The 23,422-nt window shown below is 43.8% G+C and overlaps 1 protein-coding gene across 1 annotated transcript in view; it reads right to left on the bottom strand.

Moving 5' to 3' along the window:
• LOC119925274 (vegetative cell wall protein gp1-like) overlaps positions 1-23,422 on the bottom strand; it is a 34,035-nt gene extending 10,613 nt beyond the window's left edge. Inside the window, 10 exon segments of the mRNA XM_038743377.1 lie at positions 358-425; positions 4,422-4,491; positions 12,177-12,239; positions 13,110-13,124; positions 13,494-13,525; positions 13,736-13,822; positions 14,271-14,381; positions 21,272-21,287; positions 22,358-22,478; positions 23,388-23,422. Coding sequence (XP_038599305.1) covers positions 358-425; positions 4,422-4,491; positions 12,177-12,239; positions 13,110-13,124; positions 13,494-13,525; positions 13,736-13,822; positions 14,271-14,381; positions 21,272-21,287; positions 22,358-22,478; positions 23,388-23,422 — 618 coding nt within the window.

Raw genomic sequence — 23,422 nt, 5'->3', positions numbered from 1 at the left:
CCTATTTATTTTATTTTGTTAGTATGTTTGGTTTTGTTCTCTGTCTCCCCCTTTTAGACTGTGAGCCCACTGTTGGGTAGGGACTGTCTCTAGATGTTGCCAATTTGTACTTCCCAAGCGCTTAGTCCAGTGCTCTGCACATAGTAAGCGCTCAATAAATACGATTGATGATGATGACCTAGGTTCTAATCCTCGTTCTGACACTTGTCTGCTTTGCGACCTTGGGCAAAGCACTTAGCTTCTCTGTGCCTTAGTTACCTCATCTGTAAAATGGGAATTAGGACTGTGAGCCCCAGGTGGGATTAGGACACAGTCCACGTGTCCAACCCGATTAGTTTGCATCTACCCCAGTTTCACCGGCAGGCATAATGATGCCCCGCTAGAAAACCTGTCTTTTGCCTCGAGCCGAAGTTCCTTGCAGCTTCCTTGGAGAGAGGAGCACTGAACCGAGGGATGGGGTGAGAGTGGGGGGCGTTTAGCTATTTTAGGGAAGAGGGAGAAATAGGAAAGAGAAGTGGGGAAAGGAGCAAGGGCTCACGGAAGAGGACTACAGCATCTTCCAGGAGAGCGGACAGGAAACATGTCGGCCAGCTCTGCTACTGTGTTAATAATGTTGGTATTTAAGCGCTTACTAGGTGCCAAGCACTGTTCTAAGCACTGGGGTAGATACAAGGTCATCGGATTGTCCCACGGGGGGTTCACAGTCTTCATCCCCATTTTACAGATGAGGTAACTGAGGCACGGTTAAGTGACTTGCCCAAGGTCACACAGCTGATGAGTGGTGAAGCCGGGATTAGAACCCAGGACCTCTGACTCCCGAGCCTGGGCTCTTTCCACTAAGCCACGCTGCTTGCTGTATTGTATTCTCCTGAGCGCTTAGTGCAATACTCTGCATTCATTCATTCATTCAATCGTATTTATTAAGTGCTTACTGTATGCAGAGCACTGTACTAAGCGCTTGGGAAGTACAATTATGTTATAATTGTTATGCTATAATTATAACATAATTAACAATAAATAATAATAATAATAAATAAACAATAAATATAATATAACAATTATGTTATATTTGTTATGCTATGATTATAACATATAATTAACAATAAATAATAATAATAAATAAATAAACAATAAATATAATATAACAATTATGTTATAATATGCTACAATTAATTATGTTGCCAACTTGTACTTCCCAAGCACTTAGCACAGTGCTCTGCACACGGTAAGTGCTCAATAAATACGATTGATTGATTGATTACAAGCAACATATAGAGACGGTCCCTCCCCAACAGCGGGCTCCCAGTCTAGAAGGGGGAGACAGATGACAAAGCAAAACATATCAACAGAATAAAATAAATAGAATAAATATGTAGAAGTAAAATCAATCAATCAATCAATCATATTTATTGAGCTCTTACTGTGTGCAGAGCACTGGACTAAGTGCTTGAGAAGTACAAGTTGGCAACATAAATAGATAAATAAATAGAAATAAACATAAATAAATATATAAATACATAAATAAACATAAATAAATAGAGTAATAAATATGTACAAACATATATACAGATATACAGGTGCTGCGGGGAGGGGAAGGAGGTAAGATGGGGGGATGGAGAGGGGGATGAGGGGGAGAGGAAGGAAGGGGCTCAGTCTGGGAAGGCCTCCTGGAGGAGGTGAGCTCTCAGTAGGGCCTTGAAGGGAGGAAGAGAGCTAGCTTGGCGGATGTGCGGAGGGAGGCCATTCCAGGCCCGGGGGATGATGTGGGCCGGGGGTTGACGGTGGGACAGGCGAGAACAAGGCACGGTGAGGAGATTAGCCGCGGAGGAGCGGAGGGGGCGGGCTGGGCTGGAGAAGGAGAGAAGGGGGGTGAGGTAGGAGGGGGCGAGGTGATGGACAGCCTTGAAGCCCAGGGTGAGGAGTTTCTGCCTGATGCGCAGATTGATTGGTAGCCACTGGAGGTTTTTGAGGAGGGGAGTAACATGCCCAGAGCATTTCTGGACAAAGACAATCCGGGCAGCAGCATGAAGTATGGATTGAAGTGGAGAGAGACACTAGGATGGGAGATCAGAGAGAAGGCTGATGCAGTAGTCCAGACGGGATAGGATGAGAGCTTGAACAAGCAGGGTAGCGGTTGGGATGGAGAGGAAAGGGCTGACCTTGGCAATGTTGCGGAGCTGAGACCGGCAGGTTTTGGTGATGGCTTGGATGTGAGGGGTGAATGAGAGAGCGGAGTCAAGGATGACACCAAGGTTGCGGGCTTGGGAGACGGGAAGGATGGTAGTGCCGTCAACAGAGATGGGAATGTCAGGGAGAGGGCAGGGTTGGGAGGGAAGACAAGGAGTTCAGTCTTGGACATGTTGAGTTTTAGGTGGTGGGCAGACATCCAGATGGAGATGTCCTGAAGGTAGGAGGAGATGTGAGCCTGGAGGGAGGGAGAGAGAGCAGGGGCGGAGATGTAAATCTGGGTGTCATCAGCGTAGAGATGATAGCTGAAGCCGTGGGAGCGAATGAGGTCACCAAGGGAGTGCGTGTAGATCGAGAACAGAAGGGGACCAAGAACTGACCCTTGAGGAACCCCCACAGTAAGGGGATGGGAGGGGGAGGAGGAGCCTGCAAAAGAGACTGAGAATGAACGACCGGAGAGATAAGAGGAGAACCAGGAGAGGACGGAGTCTGTGAAGCCAAGGTCGGATAGCATGTTGAGGAGAAGGGGGTGGTCCACAGTGTCGAAGGCAGCTGAGAGTTCGAGGAGGATTAGGACGGTGTATGAGCCATTGGATTTGGCAAGCAGGACGTCATTGGTGACCTTTGAGAGGGCAGTTTCTGTGGAATGTAGGGGATGGAAGCCAGACTGGAGGGGGTCGAGGAGAGAGTTGTGTGAGAGCTGTGCACACAATAAGCATTCAATAAATACTCAATAAATACCATTATTATTCTATTTATTTATTTTACTTGTACATATCTATTCTATTTATTTTATTTTGTTAGTATGTTTGGTTTTGTTCTCTGTCTCCCCCTTTTAGACTGTGAGCCCACTGTTGGGTAGGGACTGTCTCTTTATGTTGCCAACTTGTACTTCCCAAGCGCTTAGTACAGTGCTCTGCACACAGTAAGCACTCAATAAATACGATTGATTGATTGAAATACCAATGAATGAATGACTGAATGCCATCCTGATCATGGAAATAATAATAATAATGATGGTTTTTGTTAAGCACTTACTATGTGCCAAGCACTGTTCTAAGCCCTGGGGGAGATGCAAGGTTTTCAGGTTGTCCCACGTGGGGCTCACAGTCTTAATCGTCATTTTACAGATGAGGGAACTGAGGCACGGAGAAGTTAAGTGACTTGCCCCAAGTCCCACAACCGACGAGTGGCGGAGCCGGTATTGGAACCCACGACCTCTGACTCCCAAGCCTGTGCTCTTTCCACTGGGGAAGGCTTCCTGCAGGAGGTGGGAATTTAGAAGGACTTTGAAAACGGGGAGAGCAGCGGTTGGCCAGATGTGAAAGAGAAGGGAGTTCCAGGCAGAAGGCAGGGTGTTATCCACAGGTCAGAAGTAAGAGAGATGAAAACGAGGCACAGTGAGGAAATTGGCTTGGGAGGAGTGGAAGCTTGCAAACTGGGTTGCGGTGAGCAAGAAGTGAGGATAAGTAGGGAGAGAGCTGATTTAGTGCTTTACTCAGTGAGAGGGAGTTGTCCGCCAGCGGACTTGACATGACTGACCCCATTTTGTGCATACCGACGGTAACCCTCCATTTTGTGCAGGCCGAGAGAACATCTCCTTTTCGTATTTTATGCAAGGCTCAACAACGGAATGTCTTCAGGCCCGTAAAAAGTAACACCTGTCAACGCAAGGTCATAGGGTGGATACAAGTAACTCCGGCCTGTACAAGTCTGTGAGAACAGAGACTGATGAGAATTTACAACCATCCTGTTGGTCCGAATTGGTTCCCTAAAGTTCCCGTTGCTCGCTCCCGTATTGTTGTAACTCAATAAAGGGAACAGTGGGAATGGGATCGGGGCTGCTTGTCACTCGTACCTCTCTCGGGAGGTGAACAGGCAGGTAGTCATCCTTCCTCCTTTCCTGTTCTATCTGAACTCATGTCTCCACATCATTTTTCCTATCTTTCTCCTATTTTTCTATTTCTATTTCTTTTTCTATTTTTCCTCTCCCCCTTTTAGACTGTGAGCCCACTGTCGGGTAGGGACTGTCTCTATATGTTGCCAACTTGTACTTCCCAAGCACTTAGTACAGTGCTCTGCACACAGTAAGTGCTCAATAAATACGATTGATTGATTGATTGATCTGCGTCACCACCTTGGGTTCTCGAACCCTGCAGCCGATTTACACCTATTTTTCACCCTACTTTTCGATAGCCGAGGGCAATCCATTTAAATATTAGATAGATGGGTACGTGAAATGCTCTTTTTAAGAGGCTTGTGATCCAAATGAGATGTTAGCATTCTCAGATTCCTAATTAGTGCCTTTGAAAAAGGAACAGTTGCATGGCACCAGGGGTCTTTTCATACTAGGGTAGTTTCAACATCTTTTCCTGAGAATTCAGAATCCTGGAAAAAAACCCTACTCTCTCGCCACCTACCTTTTTATATATTTCACTTAAGACATAAAGATTTTCCCACCTTCATATGCCTGGAGCTTGTACGTGGGACTGTGAGTTAAAAGGAGAGGTGGCGGTCATAGTGGGGCTTGCAGTGGTGGAGGTGTTAGAGGAATATAGTTGTCTTCCTCTTCCTTCAGCATCCCCTGCTGCTGTCCAGGAAGGTGAAGAGGACAACTTGCTCCCTCCTGCTTCCTCAGTGTTTCCTGTTGCCCCCTCAGCTTTCAGAAGGGAAACCAGAGGGCCAGTGCGTACATGAGTGGTCGATATTTTCCCCTTGTTGTATTATCCCCCTAATAAACACTATTCAACACCGTCAGTATTTCCCCAGTTGGGTTGTAGAACTGTCTCACTCTCCTAACTTCATGCTGAGACTTTTGGTTGGTGGAAAATATTAATCTATAGCTAGAAATGCTAGCATTTACCTCATCCGATCAATTTACCTTGTTTACTGAGTGCTTACTGTGCTCAGAGCACTGGTACTAAGCACTTGGGAGAGTACAGCACACTATAAGACACATTGTTGGGTAGGGACCGTCTCTATATGTTGCCAACTTGTACTTCCCAAGCGCTTAGGGCAGTGCTCTCTGCACACAGTAAACGCTCAATAAATACGATCGAATGAATGAATTCCCTGCCCAAATTGAGCTTACAGTCTACGTGCTCAAAGTTACCCAAACTTTTATCATCATCATCATCATCATCATAACTATGGTATTTGTTAAGTGCTTACAATGTGCCAATCACTGTGCTAAGCCCTGAGCACTGTTCTAAGCGCTGAGCACTGTTCATCTTTTAGACTGTGAGCCCACTGTTGGGTAGGGACTGTCTCTATATGTTGCCAATTTGTACTTCCCAAGCGCTTAGTACAGTGCTCTGCACATAGTAAGCGCTCAATAAATACGATTGATGATGATGATGATCCGTACTGTACTTTGATATAAGCTCATCTTTTGCCAATTTTGCATTATTTCAATACCGTCGTAACCACTTCATACCATCTGAAATGAAATAATTCTTTTTTTCTCAAACTCCAGGTTTAACTGACCGTGTAATCTGTTTCCTCATTTTGTGTGTCTTTTTGTAGAATTTGGGTTCTTTCTCACTAGCAAAGGGCCAGATTTCCAGAGACTATGCTTCCATTTAGATAGCAGAGAATAAATTTTGTGGTTTTGTAATATCTCTTTTTTGGCAGACAAAACATATATTCTATCCACCCTTCCACCGTAAGAAAATCTCATGATAAACATCAACTGTGTGAACTTTAGTTTTTCAGATACTATTGTAGAGCTGGAAAAAAAAAAGTCACACAGTTCGGTCCCCTGCCTCCAGACAGGCCTATGTCCAGATCATTCAGGCCATCTGTTGATTATCCCTTAAAAAAAGCAAAAACAAAAACAAAACTTTAGGAAGAAGATTTCGCAACATCTGTTGGCGGTTTGTTTCATAGTTTAATAACCCTGAAAACTAATATATTCAATCATATCCAACCAGACTTTCTCTTGTGCAATTGAAGTCCATTCTTTTTGTGGAGCTGCCTGGGACTGAGCCCTCCCATTTTCCTCTGCTCCTCCTCCCCTCCTCATCACCCCCATTCCCTCCCTCTGCCCTACCCCCTTCCCCTCCCCACAGCACTTGTGTATATTTGTACATATTTTTTACTCTATTTTATTAATGATGTGTATGTATAATTCTATTTATCTATTTTGATGGTATTGACACCTGTCTACTTGTTTTGTTTTGCTGTCTGTTGTCCCCCTTCTAGACTGTGAGCCCGTTGTTGGGTAGGAACTGTCTCTTTCGGTTGCCGAATTGTACTTTCCAAGTGCTTAGTACAGTGCTTTGCATACAGTAAGCGCTCAATAAATGCAATTGAATAAATGAATGAATGGAGCTAGAGAATAGCTGGTTAACAAAACCCCCTGTCCAACTCCACTTCAAATACAATTCTCTAGATTTTCCAGTAGGAACTGGGAAGAAAAAGGGGAGAGTGGAGCATCATCCAGATGAGGATAGACCAAGAAGATTGGGCTTCTTCAATGTGAAGAGAGGAAAACAGAGAGAACATGATTGAATTTTACAAAACCATGAAAGAGGTAGTCAGGGCAATCGTGGAATTGTTGTTCATTAAATCCTGCACCTCCAGGACAAAGGCACACTCGCTGAAGCTTGAAGGTGGTAAGTTTTTTCTCCCAGTGGGGAGTAAACACAGAGAATTTGTTACAACAGGAAATTAATGCAGGCTGGAAATATTAATAGATTCAATAAGCCCTTGGGTAAACTCATGGAAGAGAGATCCATAATAGGTTCCTAGAGGAAAAGTTAGAGATTTTAGGTGGTGCTTTCCTACATTTCTATTAGGAGAAGACCAAGGACAACAACCATTTTTCCATCAAGTATCTTTTGGGGCCACATCACAGACAGATCGGTGGATTAGATCATTGGTCTGACCTAGTAAGGGCATTTTTTTGTTGTTCTTATGTTTAGAATTTCATTTCCTGGGAGAGGTGCAGGGATCCTGAAAAAAACAGCACCTCTCCTGATGCCTGACCCAACTCCTTCCAGCCGCAATAATAATAATAATAATTATTATTATTATGGTATTTGTTAAGTGCTTACTATGTGCCAGGCACTGTTCTAAGCGCTGGGGTAGATGCAAGATAATTGGGTTGGACACAGTCCCTATCCCACATCGGGCTCAGTCTTAATCCCTATTTTACCGATGAGGGAACTGAAGCACAGAGGAAGTGAAGTGACTTGCTCAAGGTCACACAGCAGACAAGCGGCAGAGCCAGGATTAGAACCCAGGTCCTTCTGACTCCAGGCTCTGTCCACTAGGCCTCGCTGCTTCTCTAATAATGTTGGGGAGGAGAGGGATAGAATGAGTCAGAGTGGAATGAGTCAGTTTTTTTCCTCCTCCAACTCAGTTTGTATTGCCTCAGGTCTCTGCTGTAAACTGGAAATCTTAAACCTTGAGAAGCAGTGGTCTAGGGGAAAGAGCACTGGCCTGGAGTCAGAGGCTGCTCTGACACTTGCCTGCTGTGTGACCTAGGTCAAGTCATTTCACTTCTCTGGGACTCAGTTTCCTCATCTGTAAAATGAGGATTCAATACCAGTTCTCCCTCCTACTATGGACTGTGAGCCCCATATGCGTTTGTGGGTTGGGGTCTGGGTATGAGCTGATTGACTTGACCTACTCTGAAAACAATGCTTGACACAATAAGGGCTTAACAGAGAAGCAGCGTGGCCAAGGGGAAAGAGCATGGGCCCCGGAGCCAGAGGACATGAATTCTAATCCTGGCTCTGCCACATGTCTGCTGTGTGACCTTGGACAAGTCCAGTGCTTAGTACAGAGCTTGGCATATAGTAAGTGCTTAAAATGGGGTTTAAAATCTGTAAAATGGGGTTTAAGATCGTGAGCCCCATTCCCTTGGTGAACTCATTCGTTCCCACGGCTTCAGCTATCATCTCTACGCTGATGACACCTAAATCCACATCTCCTCCCCTGTTCTCTCTCCCTCCCTCCAGGCTGGTATCTCCTCCTGTCTTCAGGACATCTCCATCTAGATGTCTGCCTGCCATCTAAAACTCAACATGTCCAAGACTGAGCTCCTTATCTTCCCTCCCAAACCTTGTCCTCTCCCTGACTTTCCCGTAACTGTGGACGGCACTACCATCCTTCCCGTCTCACAAGCCCGAAACCTTGGTGTCATCCTCGACTCCCCTCTCTCATTCACCCCTCACATCCAAGCCGTCAGCAAAACCTGCCGGTCTCAGCTCCGCAACATCGCCAAGATCTACCATTTCCTCTCCATCCAAACCGCTACCCTGCTCGTTCAATCACTCGTCCTATTCCGACTGGATTACTGCATCAGCCTCCTTTCTGATCTCCCATTCTCCTGTCTCTCCCCTCTTCAGTCTATATTTCTCTCTGCTGCCAGGATTATCTGTGTACAGAAATGCTCTGGGCATGTCACTCCTCTCCTCAAAAATCTCCAGTGGTTGCCTACAACCTTTGAATCAAGTAAAAACTCCTCACTCTTGGCTTCAAATCTCTCCATCGCCTCGCCCCCCTCCTACCTCACCTCCCTTCTCTCCTTCTCCAGCCCAGCCCGCACACTCTGTTCCTCTGCTGCTAACCTCCTCACCGTCCCTCGTTCTCGCCTGTCCCGCCATCGACCCCCGGCCCACGTCATCCCCCGGGGCCTGGAATGCCCTCCCGCTGCCCATCCGCCAAGCTAGCTCTCTTCCTCCCTTCAAAGCCCTACTGAGAGCTCACCTCCTCCAGGAGGCCTTCCCAGACTGAGCCCCCCCTTCTCTGCTCCTCCTTCCCTCCCCATTTCCCCCACTCCCTCCCTCTGCCCTACCCCCTTATCCTCCCCACAGCACTTGTGTATATTTGTACATATTTTTTACTCTATTTTATTAATGATGTGTATATATCTATATTTCTATTTATCTGTTTCGATGGTATTGACACCTGTCTACTTGTTTTGCTCTCTGTCTCCCCTTTCTAGACTGTGAGCCCACTGTTGGGTAGGGACTGTCTCTATATATTGCCAATTTGTACTTCCCAAACGCTTAGTACAGTGCTCTGCACATAGTAAGCACTCAATAAATACGATTGATGATGATGTTGCTGAATTGTACTTTCCAAGTGTTTTGTACAGTGCTCTACACACACAGTAAGCGCTCAATAAATATGATTGAATGAATGAATAATGATAATAATAATGATGGTATTTGTTAAGCTCTTACTATGTGCAAAGCACTGTTCTAAGCACTGGGGGGATACAAGGTGATCAGGTTGTCCCACGTGGGGCTCACAGTCTAAATCCCCATTTTACAGATGAGGGAACTGAGGCTCAGAGAAGTTAAGTGACTTGCCCAAGGTCACACAGCAGGCATGTGGCGGAGCCGGAATTCGAACTCATGACCTCTGACTCCAAAGCCCGTGCTCGTTCATAAATGAATGAATGAATGCGGGACAGGGACTGTGTCCAACCTGATTAGCTTGTAGTTACCCCAGCACTTAGTACAGTGTTTGGCACATAGTAAGTGCTTAACAAATGCAATTATTATTATTATTATTATTATTAACAAATACTATAATAATCATCATTATCATATCAGCAGCAGACGCAGTGCCTGTGGCACCTTGTGTCTCTCTCCACTGATTCCGGGCTAAGGCCGGCCCAGATTACACCATGTTACAAAGAGATAGCAGGCCAGCTCCCTTGAAACCAATTCTTCCTGGGAATTTTTTTTGGGGGCTTTATTGCCCATTTAATCTCTGAAACAAAACCATCCCTTTCACTTATTTCCTGCGCACCTAAGATGCTTTTCTTCGGGTTTAATTTAGGCATCTTCACTCGCCAAAGACGAAATCTCCCCAAAATATGGAAATCATCTAGCAGTCCAGTTCCAGTCTTTGAAGAGAATATAGATCCGAAGGTCAATTGGGAGAATAGAACTAATAGATTACTTTTTTTTAAGTGAAGAATCAGTTTAAGGAAACTGGAGGCTGCAGAATGGTGTGAATTGGAAGCCTTTTTGTGAATTGCAAGGCTTTTACAGAGGTAAAATTGTTTCTTTGAGATATTGATTAACTAGTGGACTGGTTGCACTCCTGGTAGGGCCTGCTCTTTGAGCAATAAAGCTTCCTCTTCAACGCAACAAAAATTACCCAAGAATCGGAGAAAATTAAATATGGGATTTCAGGGGAAATGTTGAAAATTTAGTACGAATCTTTTCCTTCCGGGTTACTTCTGGACAGAAAAATGTTTTCTTGCTTAATGGAAAGACACTGGAACAAATTAGCTTCTCAACAGTTCTTGCACAAAGCAATTCTCATAGTTTGAGCAAAATTAAAAGAACAATAAGTTCTGTTCCCCTCCTGAGGAGAAATCGGGGTACACAGGCCTCCAAGGCACACTCCTGTTATCATCATCATCATCAATCGTATTTATTGAGCGCTTACTGTGTGCAGAGCACTGGACTAAGCGCTTGGGAAATACAAATTGGCAACATATAGAGACAGTCCCTGCCCAACAGTGGGCTCACAGTCTAAAAGGGGGAGACAGAGAACAAAACCAAACATACTAACAAAATAAAATAAGTAGAATAGATATGTAGAAGTAAAATAAATAAATTAATAAATAGAGTAATAAATATGTACAAACATATATACATATATACAGGGGCTGTGGGGAAGGGAAGGAGGTAAGATGGGGGGGATGGAGAGGGGGACTTCTCCCCAAATAGCTCTCTGTGCTAGCGTGGCTTAGTGGAAACGGCACGGGCTTGGGAGTCGGAGGACGTGGGTTCTAATTCTGGCTCTGCCACTTGTCTGCTGTGTGACCCTGGGCAAGTCACTTAACTTCTCTGTGCCTCAGTTACCTCATCTGTAAAATGGGGATTAAGACTGTGAGCCCCAGGTGGGACAATCTGATTACCATGTAACTACTCCAGCACTTGAAACAGGGCTTGGCATATAGTAATTGCTTAACAAATGCTATAATAATAATTATTATTATAAACTGGCACTGGTGCTACTTTAATTCTCCAACTCAACCCTCATTTCCCCATCCCCTTTCCTCTGCACTGCCTTTGCACTTGACTGTGTACTCCTTAATCAATCAATAGTATTTATTGAACGCTTACTGTGTGCAGAGCACTGTACTAAGCGCTTGGGAAGTACAAGTTGGCAACACATAGAGACGGTCCCTACCCAACAGTGGGCTCACAGTCTAAAAAGTACTCCTTAAGTACTATGGCATTCACCCCAGCTCCACAGCATGTATGTTCACATCCTTTTAACCCACTATTTCCTCTATTTGTAGTTTATTTTAATGCCTGTCTCCCCCGTAAGCTCCTTGTGGACAGTTCCCCTCTCGACTGTTAGCTCGTTGTGGGCAGGGAATGTCACTGTCACTGTTTATTTTTGCATTGTATTTCCCCAAGCGCTTAGAGAAGCAGCGTGGTTCAGTGGAAAGAGAACGGGCTTTGGAGTCAGAGGTCATGGGTTCAAATCCAGGCTCCGCCAATTGCCAGCTGTGTGACTTTGGGCAAGTCATTTAACCTCTCTGTGCCTCAGTGGCCTCACCTGCAAAATGGGGATGAAGACTGTGAGCCCCACGTGGGACAACCTGATCACCCTGTAACCTCCCCAGTGCTTAGAACCGGGCTTTGCATGTAGTAAGCGCTTAATAAATGCCATCACCATTATTATTATTATTACACTAAGCGCTTAATAAATACAATTGAATAAATGAATGAATGAGATGTCTACCAATGCTTTCCCAAGCACAAAGTGCGGTGCTCTATCAGTCAGTCAGTCATATTTATTGAGTGCCTACTGTGTGCACAGCACTGGGAGAGCACTTGGGAGAGTACAATATGGCAGACACGCTCCCTGCACACAATGAGCTTACAGCCTAGAGGGGGAGTAGGCACTCAATAAATACCGTTTAATTATTTAACAATTTAATTTACTAATTGACGGCTGGAACACCGGTAGCAATGCCGACAGTGCAAAGGACAGGGACCGACCCCGTCGTGCTTGCGGCTGTGGAGAGTGAAAGTGGAAGGTAGCCCCTGGGGGACCCAGCTCAACTGGCCCGGAGCACAGGACCGCCGGGGAGAATCTAGCCTGGTTCTTCATCATCATCAATCGTATTTATTGAGCGCTTACTATGTGCAGAGCGCTGTACTAAGCGCTGGGGAAGTACAAATCGGCAACATACAGAGACAGTCCCTACCCAACGGTGGGCTCACAGTCTAAAAGACACTGGAACAAATTAGCTTCTCAACAGTTCTTGCACAAAGCAATTCTCATAGTTTAAGCAAAATTAAAAGAACAATAAGTTCTGTTCTGTTTGGTTCTTGGTTTTGATTTGTAGCCCACACTGTTTGGGATCATCAGCATCATCAATCGTATTTATTGAGCGCTAACTGTGGGATGCTTGGAAGACAGGGCAAGTCAAAGACTAGGATGAAGCACAGTGTGGGCAGGGATCATCTCTCTTTATTGCTGAACTGTACTTTCCAAGCACTTAGTACAGTGCGCTGAACACAGTAAGTGATCAATAAATACAATTGAATGAAGGGATTGTCTCTCTTTATTGCTGAACTATACTTTCCAAGCACTTAGTACAGTGCGCTGAACACAGTAAGTGCTCAATAAATACAATTGAATGGATACACTTTAGCTTTTACAGATAAAATCAATCAATCGTATTTATTGAGCACTTACTGTGTGCAGAGCACTGTACTAAGCGCTTGGGAAGTACAAGTTGGCAACATATAGAGACAGTCCCTACCCAACAGCGGGCTCACAGTCTCAAAGGGGGAGACGGAGAACAAAACAGATAAAAGGAATATATGGCCCATTTTGAGATTCCACAGGCCTGTTCCAGGCCCAAATTCATATAATGTACTGCTCTTGACTTTAAGCACCTTGAAGGTCCTTATCTTTCCACTTACCGCAAGACAGCCAACCTAAAATTTAGCAAAAAGATAGATGGGAATTTGTAAACTTTATACTTGAAAGAGATACCCTTTAGTGGCAGAAAATAGGTGTTGACAATTTTGTATTTTTGTTTTTTTTCCCCCCACCAATCCCTCTGAAAAATTCACGGGGTCAAATTTTCAAACATCATAGCATTTTCCCAAATTGGTGAAAGGCAGGCAGTGAAAATGGTTTTTCAGTAAAGGTGTACGCCCATTTCCAAATGACCACAGTACCTAAAATCTGGAAAAATGTTATGCACTAATTGCTGATGTAGCCAGAATTTATAAGCCCTTCCTGATTTTTAGTACAATCGCAGCAGGGAAGGCAGGTCATGCCCCACCAGTGACTCCCCACACCGCTTTCAAATCGGTGAATTTCAGACTTAAGACTAAGAAATTACATTTATGTCTATGGAAAACGGATCCCACATTATTAACTACAGCACTGGATTTCACATCTCAGCTGCTAAATCTGAAAACCATTGCCCGACCATTTGTTCCAGGCCCAAATTCAAATAGTGCACTTCCCTTGACTTTGAGCAACTTGAAGGTCCTTCTCTTCCCACTTGGTGCAAGACTTCAAATGTCAAATATAGCACCATGGAAGAGGGGGCTGGAAGGTTTTGAGACACTGGTGACGTGCATTTTTGTTAAACAGTGAATATTAGGTGGCATCTGGAGTTTGGCTGTAAGCACAGGGAAGTGTAGGAACTTTGAAAATGCTCCAGCTGTATGATAGGAGCTGAAATCCTTCAGCAACAGTAGATATAAATGGAAAAAATCAGGTTAAAAGAGCTGGAATTGATTTAGGTGATGGAGAAATGCTATTAATAAAACTGCACCTGCAACGTGAGCCTCCACACAGAACACATTGGGCTAATTTAGAATTTAAAGTCTCAAGTTACTCCTCTCCAAGTTGTCAAATGAAAGCAATTAACAAGCCTTCCAAAAAATGTTCTTGTGAAACCAGTTTGCCCCCTGGGCTTTAGGGCTTATACTAATGGAATCACCATTGTTTACTGCTTTGGTACCGACACACAGGCAATTGATGGTCAAGAATGACCTAGAATTATTTTCCTACCTAGAAGAAGGAAATAAAGAGGAAAGCTGACAAAACTTTCCACCCATTGTCACCGCTGTAAATTAAAACCACTCCCGGAATGCTCAAATCCAAATGATAAAGAATAAGGAAGAAACTGATCTCAGGAGAATGCAGTGTCTGTGGTTTGACTCCCATTAAAATTTCTAGGGGGAAAACAATCTTCCCCAAATCACCAGATAGAAATTAAAATACTTTCGGAATAAACGGGTAGGGAACAGACTGCCTTTGAAGTGCTTTGTGGCCCATAGATCTGGAGAGGATATAGAATTTGGTGGAAGGCAGTATTAAATCTGAAAACTATTTCCCGATTTGTCCACCGTGGCCTAACTCGGATCTCACATTGGAGTAGTTTTACCAGAAAAGTCCGACTGCACATTTTAGGATTAGCATTTGGTAACTTTTCCTGGCATGGGCTTTCATTTTTATAAAGATGAGGGACAATTTATCCACACAAATTCACTTTATAATTAAAATAATATCAAACAGCTAGGTTTCTGTTTTCTAATGGCTAATTATGGCCTTTTCAAGCGGCACATCATCATCATCATCATCAATCGTATTTATTGAGCGCTTACTATGTGCAGAGCACTGTACCAAACGCTTGGGAAGTACAAATTGGCAACATATAGAGAAAGTCCCTACCCAACAATGGGCTCACAGTCTAAAAGAGGGAGACAGAGAACAAAACCAAACATACTAACAAAATAAAATAAATGGAATAGATATGTACAAGGAAAATAAATAAATAGAATAGAATAGAATAAAACACATAATGTAGTTTTGGACAACAGATTCCTCCTTGGTTAATATTACAGTGCCAGCTCTTGGTCAAATCCTATAACAATAAGCTTTTAAGTCAAATTAAACTGGGGCCGCCACATGTATCCCGGCTCCGCCACATGTCTGCTGTGTGACCTTGGGCAAGTCACTTAACTTCTCTGAGCCTCAGTTACCTCCTCTGTAAAATGAAGATTAAGGATTAAGACTGTGAGCCCCATGTGGGACAACCTGATCACTTTGTATCCCCCCAGCGCTTAGAACAGTGCTTTGCACATAGTAAGCGCTTAACAAGTGCCATCATCATTATTATTATTATTATTTCCATCACTCAATCATTGGTATTTATTGAGCACTCACTATGTGCAGAGCACTGAACTAAGCACTTGGGACAGTACATACATGAGTTGGGAGGTATGTTCCCTGCCCACAAAAAGCTTATATCAGAGTTGAATGATGTGGCTTCAAGATTTGTGAAATGCCTCACGGTTTCAGGGTCAAGGATATACAAGTAAACTGAATAAAGCACATTCAAGACTAAAATGGATCTTACACATTAAGAAGAGGACGTCTTAAAAACAGGTCTAAGATCTGTTATTCTACAATTTAAGGGATTACTAGCTCCTGTTACCTCGCTAAGCAAATTCTGCCACTATTTTACACTACGAGTACCAGTAGAACTGTGTTTAAGTTCCTGCATTATATGTTGCCAATTTGTACTTCCCAAGCGCTTAGTACAGTGCTCTGCACATAGTAAGCGCTCAATAAATACGATTGATGATGCATTAACCCAAGTGCTAAGCAGAATATGCAGCGAAAGTCAGTCACTTCGACGCAACATATCGGGAACCGTAATATCACTCCGAACTCCAATAACATCCATTCATTCATTCATTTGTATCTACTGAGTGCTTACTACGTGCAGAGCACTGTACTAAGTGCTTGGGAGAGTTTTAGACGGTGTTTTAGACTTGGGAGAGTTTTAGTCCTTTTAGACTGTGAGCCCACTGTTGGGTAGGGACCGTCTCTATATGTTGCCAACTTGTACTTCCCAAGCCTTAGTACAGTGCTCTGCACACAGTAAGCGCTCAATCATCATCATCATCAATCGTATTTATTGAGCGCTTACTATGTGCAGAGCACTGGACTAAGCGCTTGGGAAGTACAAATTGGCAGCATATAGAGACAGTCCCTACCCAACAGTGGGCTGCTCACAGTCTAAAAGGGGGAGACAGAGAACAAAACCAAACATACTAACAAAATAAAATAAATAGAATAGACATGTACAAGTAAAATAGAGTAATAAATATGTACAAACATATATATATATATATATATACAATATATAAATACAATAAATACGATTGCTTGCTTGATTGATACAGTATGACAATAGACGCATTCCCTGCCCACCATGAGCTTACAGTCCTTCTGCCTGTAAGGGCCATGAAATCTCAATGCCTCTTACAGAACTATCTACAATTTTTATTTTTCAGTTCACCTTCCGTTTGTATTTTATGTATGGAGACAGCGTGGAGAGAGCACACGATAAGTCAGGAGACCCGGCTTCTAGCATTGTAGGCAGGGAACGTGCCTACAAACGCTGTTATATTGTACTCTCCCAATCAATCAATCAATCAATCAATCGTATTTATTGAGCGCTTACTGTGTGCAGAGCACTGGACTAAGTACTAAGCACTCGATAAATATGGTTGATTGATTGATTGATTGCCCCATCTCGCTGGTCTGTCATGTGACCTCGGGCAAGTCACTTAACCTTTCTGACTCTCTATTTCTTCATCTGTTCAATGGGAATAAATTAGATTGTGAGGACCTTGGGAGAGCAGGACCAAGTCCGATATGATCTTGACTCCATCCTAGTGTTTAGTTTATAATAGTTCTTCGAGACTGTGAGCCTATTGTTGGGTAGAGACCGTCTCCATATGTTGCCGACTTGTACTTCCCAAGCGCTTAGTACAGTGCTCTGCACACAGTACGCGCTCAATAAATATGATTGAATGAATAATAAGTGGTTCATATATGACATAATTATTAAGTAAATAATAATAATTATGGTATTTGTTAAGCACTATGTGCCAAGCACTGTACTAAGTGCTGGGGTGGATAAAAACAAATTGATCCCTGTCCCGCAGTGGACTCACAGTCTTCATCCCCATTTTACAGATGAGATAACTGAGGCAGAGAAGTGAAGTGGCTTGCCCGAGGCCACACGGTAGACAAATGGTGGAGCCGGGATTAGAACTCATGACCTTCTGACTCCGAGGCCTGTGCTCTATTCACTACACCACGCTGTATGGTAAGTTTATTTTCAAAATTACTCCATGAAAAAACTTATTTAAGTGTCCACCTGCTTGTGTTGGAAAGGGATCGTTTGGCACCATGTTATTGGAGTAATAATAATAATAGCATTTATTAAGCACTTACTATGTGAAAAGCACTGTTCTAAGCACTAGGGAGGTTACAAGGTGATCAGGTTGTCCCACGTGGGGCTCACAGTCTTAATCCCCATTTTCCAAATGAGGTAACTGAGGCCCAGAGAAGTGAAGTGATTTGCCCAAAGTCACACAGCTGACAATTGGCGGAGCCGGGATTTGAACCCATGACCCAGAGGTCATGCTTCTCTGAATGAGTTGAATGACTATTCAGATTATCTAGGTTAGCTCAATAGAGAAGTAGCATGGCTCAGTGGAAAGAGCCCGGGCTTTGGAGTCAGAGGTCATGGGTTCAAATCCTGGCCCCGCCACTTGTCAGCTGGGTGACTTTGGGCAAGTCACTTCACTTCTCTGGGCCTCAGTTCCCTCATCTGTAAAATGGGGATTAAGACTGTGAGCCCCACGTGGGACAACCTGATCACCTTGTAACCTCCCCAGCGCTTAGAAAAGTGCTTTGCATATAGTAAGCGCTTAATAAAATGCCATCATTATTATTATTATTAATGTCTAACTTTCATGGCTAAGGGCAAGTCCATGTTCCTCTCTATAATGAAATTGCCTTTGAAGGTCAATGTTGCTTAAATAAGATAAATACTACTACTACTACTAATAATGATGGCATTTATTAAGCGCTTACTATGTGCAAAGCACTGTTCTAAGCACTGGGGTGATACACGGTAATCAGGTTGTTCCATGTGGGGCTCACAGTCTTCATCCCCATTTTACAGATGAGGGAACTGAGGCCCAGAGAAGTCTTTTAGACTGTGAGCCCACTGTTGGGTAGGGACTGTCTCTATCTGTTGCCAACTTGTACTTCCCAAGCGCTTAGTACAGTGCTCTGCACACAGTAAGCGCTCAATAAATACGATTGATGATGATGATGATGACTGTCTCTGTTGCCAACTTGTACTTCCCAAGCGCTTAGTACAGTGCGCTGCACATAGTAAGCGCTCAATAAATACGATTGATGATGATGATGATGACTGTCCCTATCTGTTGCCAACTTGTACTTCCCAAGCGCTTAGTACAGTGCTCTGCACACAGTAAGCGCTCAATAAATACGATTGATTGATTGATTGATTGATCAAGTGACTTGCCCAAAGTCACCCAGCTGACAAGTGGCGGAGCCGGGATTTGAACCCATGACCTCCGACTCCAAAGTCCGGGCTCTTTCCGCCGAGCCACGCTGCTTCTCCGCGCTACTAGATTTGAAAACCTCAATGGATTAGCAAATCTTCCTACATGAATCATTTTTCCAGGAAGCCTGACAAAATGGTGATATGAAATCCCCTAGAAGGCAAAATAGCCGAGTATATTGGTTCCCCTGAAGTTAACCTACAGTTCATCATCATCATCAATCGTATTTATTGAGGGCTTACTATGTGCAGAGCACTGTACTAAGCGCTTGGGAAGTACAAATTGGCAACATACAGAGACAGTCCCTACCCAACAGTGGGCTCACAGTCTAAAAGGGGGAGACAGAGGACAAAACCAAACATACTAACACAATAAAATAAATAGAATAGATACGTATCCTAGCCAATAAACTAGTGTCACCCTTTGTTCTAAACAATTGGTACCCACCTCTGGAATGACTTCGGTTAAACTGTCTAGGACGATTAAAGAGCAGTCAAACATATTTAGGAGGTAGATAGCGCTTAATTTAGAAGATATATAAATATTGGAGGTTTTGACAAGCAGTGGGAGGCCAAACATCATTGCTGGGACCCTCCCCTGTTCCAAATCTGTGCCACCCTGGGGCTTCACTCCTCAGATGCCCCATCATTATCATCATCAATCGTATTTATTGAGCGCTTACTATGTGCAGAGCACCGTACTAAGCGCTTGGGAAGTACAAATTGGCAACATCTAGAGACAGTCCCTACCCAACAGTGGGCTCACAGTCTAAAAGGGGGAGACAGAGAACAAAACCAAACATACTAACAAAATAAATAGAATAGATATGTACAAATAAAATAAATAAATAGAGTAATAAATATGTACAAAAGCAGGGCCAGGAAAGACACAGACAAGAATAAAGCGTGCCCTTGGACTACCACTCCACTAACCTGCAGACTGTGAGCCCACTGTTGGGTAGGGCCCGTCTCTATGTGTTGCCAACTTGTCCTTCCCAAGCGCTTAGTACAGTGCTCAGCACACAGTAAGCGCTCAATAAATGCGATTGATTGATTGATTGAAACCCTGCCCACCCCTCTGTCCTCCGGACTTTCCCTGTGCCAGCGGAGATGGAGAGGACCCAAGCTGTAGCCCCGTAGCAGGACACTGCCACACATTTTATAATCTTTTTTTTTTTGTGATGGCATTTATTAAGCGCTTACTTTGTGCAAAGCACTGTTCTAAGCGCTGGGGAGGATACAAGGTGATCAGGTTGTCCCACGTGGGGCTCACAGTCTTCATCCCCGTTTTCCAGATGAGGGAACTGAGGCACAGAGAAGTTAAATGACTTGCCCAAAGTCACCCAGCTGACAATTGGCGGAGCCGGGATTTGAACCCATGACCTCCGACTCCAAAGCCCATGCTCTTTTCCACTGAGCCACGCTGCTTCTCTTGGAGAGACTGGGGCTTAGTACAGTGCCCTGCGCACAGGGAGCGCTCAATAAATAAATACGATTGAATGAACGGGGCTGGAGCTGTGACAGTGGGGCTCTGAGCCGCGAGGAGCCCGGCACTTAACCCCAGTAGTCACAGGTCGTTGCGCTTATTTTCCCTCTTTTCTGCTGCAACATCACCTTGTAACCTCCCCAGCGCTTAGAACAGTGCTTTGCACAAAGTAAGCGCTGAATAAATGCCACCATTATTATTAGTGGCAAGAGCACGGATTTGGGAGTCAGAGGTTGTGGGTTCCAATCCCGCCTCCGCCACTTGTCAGCTGTGTGACTTTGGGCAAGTCACTTAACTTCTCTGGGCCTCAGTTCCCTCATCTGTAAAATGGGGATTGAAACTGTGAGCCCTCCCATCCCGGCTCCGCCACTTGTCAGCTGGGTGACTTTGGGCAAGTCACTTAACTTCTCTGTGCCTCAGTTCCCTCATCTGTAAAATGGGGATTAAGACTGTGAGCCCCCTGTGGGACAACCTGATTGCCTTGCAACCTCCCCAGCGCTTAGAACAGTGCTTTGCACATAGTAAGCGCTTAATAAATGCTATCATTATTATTACATGGGACAGGGACTGTGTCCAACCTGATTACTTTGTAACTACCCCAGGGATTAGAACAGTGCTTGGCACATACAGCGTGGCTCAGTGGAAAGAGCCCGGGCTTTGGAGTCAGAGGTCATGGGTTCAAATCCCGGCTCCGCCACTTGTCAGCTGGGTGACTTTGGGCAAGTCACTTCACTTCTCTGGGCCTCAGTTCCCTCATCTGGAAAATGGGGATGAAGACTGTGAGCCCCATGTGGGACAACCTGATCACCTTGTAACCTCCCCAGTCCTTAGAACAGTGCTTTGCACATAGTAAGTGCTTAATAAATGCCATTATTATTATACTGAGTGCTTAACAAATACCATAGTAATAATTATTATTTATCATTTCATCTTTCATATGTCTGCTGCCAATGCCCTTGCCTTATTCTCAAGGTAGTTTCCTTCCCCAACTCTCCCAATATTAGTAGTGTTTACTGAGCACTCACTTAGTGCAATGCACCATAAAAAGTGTTTGGGAAGTACTACACATGGGTGAAACAAATTCCCTCCCATAAGGAGCTTACACTAATTGGAGGAATAAGAAAATATTTAGAGTAGTCACGATAAGTAACTGAATCTTGCTACTGACTAGACCTCTATACGCAAAAGTCGAGGAGACTAAACAACAGCAGAATACCCCAAAAAACTGCCATAAAGAGACCTGGTTTTGGGAAACTGAAAGCAAGCAGGACAGAGTGAAGTTTTAAGTACCTCCTTCCCCTCCCCACAGCACTTGTGTATGTTTGTACAGATTTATTACTCTATTTTACTTGAACATATTTACTATTCTATTAATTTTGTTAATGATTTTGACACCTGTCTACATGTTTTGTTTTGCTGTCTGTCTCCCCCTTCTAGACTGTGGGCCCGTTGCTGGGTAGGGACTGTCTCTACATGTTGCCGACTTGTACTTCCCAGTCCAGTGCTCTGCACACAGTAAGCACTCAATAAATATGAATGAATGAAAGACAGTGCCCATCCCAGCTGAAAAATGGGAATCAATTGCCAAGGACAGACCAGCAAGGCATAACGCTTCAAGAAAAGAGCAGTTCTTTTTGAGCCAAAGCTTTGTAAAGTGCAAGAGACAAGGAGGCCAAAGCCAGAACAGGGCTAGGCGCTGCAAACATCATCATCATCATCATCAATCGTATTTATTGAGTGCTTACTGTGTGCAGAGCACTGGACTAAGCGCTTGGGAAGTACAAGTTGGCAACATATAGAGACAGTCCCTACCCAACAGTGGGCTCACAGTCTAAAAGGGGGCTCACAGTCTAAAAGGGACAAAGTACAGTGCTCTGCACATAGTAAATGCTCCTGACCATTGGATGATTGACAATTTTTGTGTGTGCAAAACATGGATTGGTATGTCTCATATTGACCTTTTCAGTTTTCAGTAACATAGGTACTAAGAGGTAAAATTGAGTTTCACCATGAGTAGCATCTTTGAATACACTCAAACATACACACCTCTCCCCCGCACAAGCTGATGGTGGATATGAGTAAGTTCCTAAGGGCTAGAGATGGCAGATAGATTGGTATGAATTAGGGTGTTGGGAATTAACTAAGGCTTATCCGAAGAGGTGGGGTTGCAGGAGGGTTGAGGAGAGATGTTGTCTTTAGGAAGGGATGGTTTGAAGTAGCCAACTCAAATGCAGTAAATATCCCTTATTTATGCTGCGGTCACCTACTTTGCAATTTACCAAAAGCCTTAGCAGTCCAACCACCCTTACTTTTCCAGTTTTTTTTTTATAGAAGAAGTCATAGCTGGGATCAAAAGTATAATAAGCGTAATGGATGTCTTTTGAAATACTGAAAATTGTTTAAACCAAAATCACCTATCTTTCTTCAACCTGAAGAAATGCTCAGAACTCTTTCGCAAAAAGCCCTGACAGGGTCCGAGGTATCCAAGGTATGTTCAAGATTATGATAATTAGAGGCTCTAACTGAAAAAAGCAACGGTATTCAGTGCCTGGGAGCCCAAGTGCTTAGTACAGTGCTCTGCACACAGTAAGCGCTCAATAAATACGATTGATGATTGATGATCTCAAAAATCGTACTTGAATTATGGAAAAATCAGGCCAAGCACTCATCCAGTAGTTTCCTGGAAGTTCCTGCACGCGGTGTTCTGTGTGAAACCATTCCAGTTTGGTCCCAGTCACTATGTTTTCCTCAGTGACATGAATGTAACACTTTTCATCTTCTGAAGGATTTCAGTTCAAAAATGCATTAACATGGCCCAAATACACTTTCTAAATTTCTGATAATTTCTGATACACTTTCTAAATTCCCCCTAGTCCCCCTCTCCATCCCATCTTACCTCCTTCCCTTCCCCACAGCACCTGAATATGTATATATATATATGTATATATATATATGTTTGTACATATTTATTACTCTATTTATTTTACTTGTACATATCTATTCTATTTATTTTATTTTGTTAGGATGTTTGGTTTTGTTCTCTGTCTCCCCCTTTTAGACTGTGAGCTCCCTGTTGGGTAGGGACTGTCTCTATATGTTGCCAACTTGTACTTCCCAAGCACTTAGTCCAGTGCTCTGCACACAGTAAGCGCTCAATAAATATGATTGATTGATTGATACCTAAAACATGATCACTCAAGGATCTCAAAAACAGGGTAGACTGTACTCTCCCAAGTGCCTAGTACAGTGCTCTGCACACAGTAAAGCACTCAATAAATGACTGAATGAATGATTGACCACACCTTATTTGACATTTCAAAGTCTCGAGCCAT

The sequence above is a fragment of the Tachyglossus aculeatus genome, chromosome 3 (genome assembly GCF_015852505.1).
Source record: "Tachyglossus aculeatus isolate mTacAcu1 chromosome 3, mTacAcu1.pri, whole genome shotgun sequence".
NCBI classification, from domain to species: domain Eukaryota; kingdom Metazoa; phylum Chordata; class Mammalia; order Monotremata; family Tachyglossidae; genus Tachyglossus; species Tachyglossus aculeatus.
Note: the sequence above shows the minus strand (reverse complement) of the source record. Positions and strands in the feature narration are given on the sequence as shown.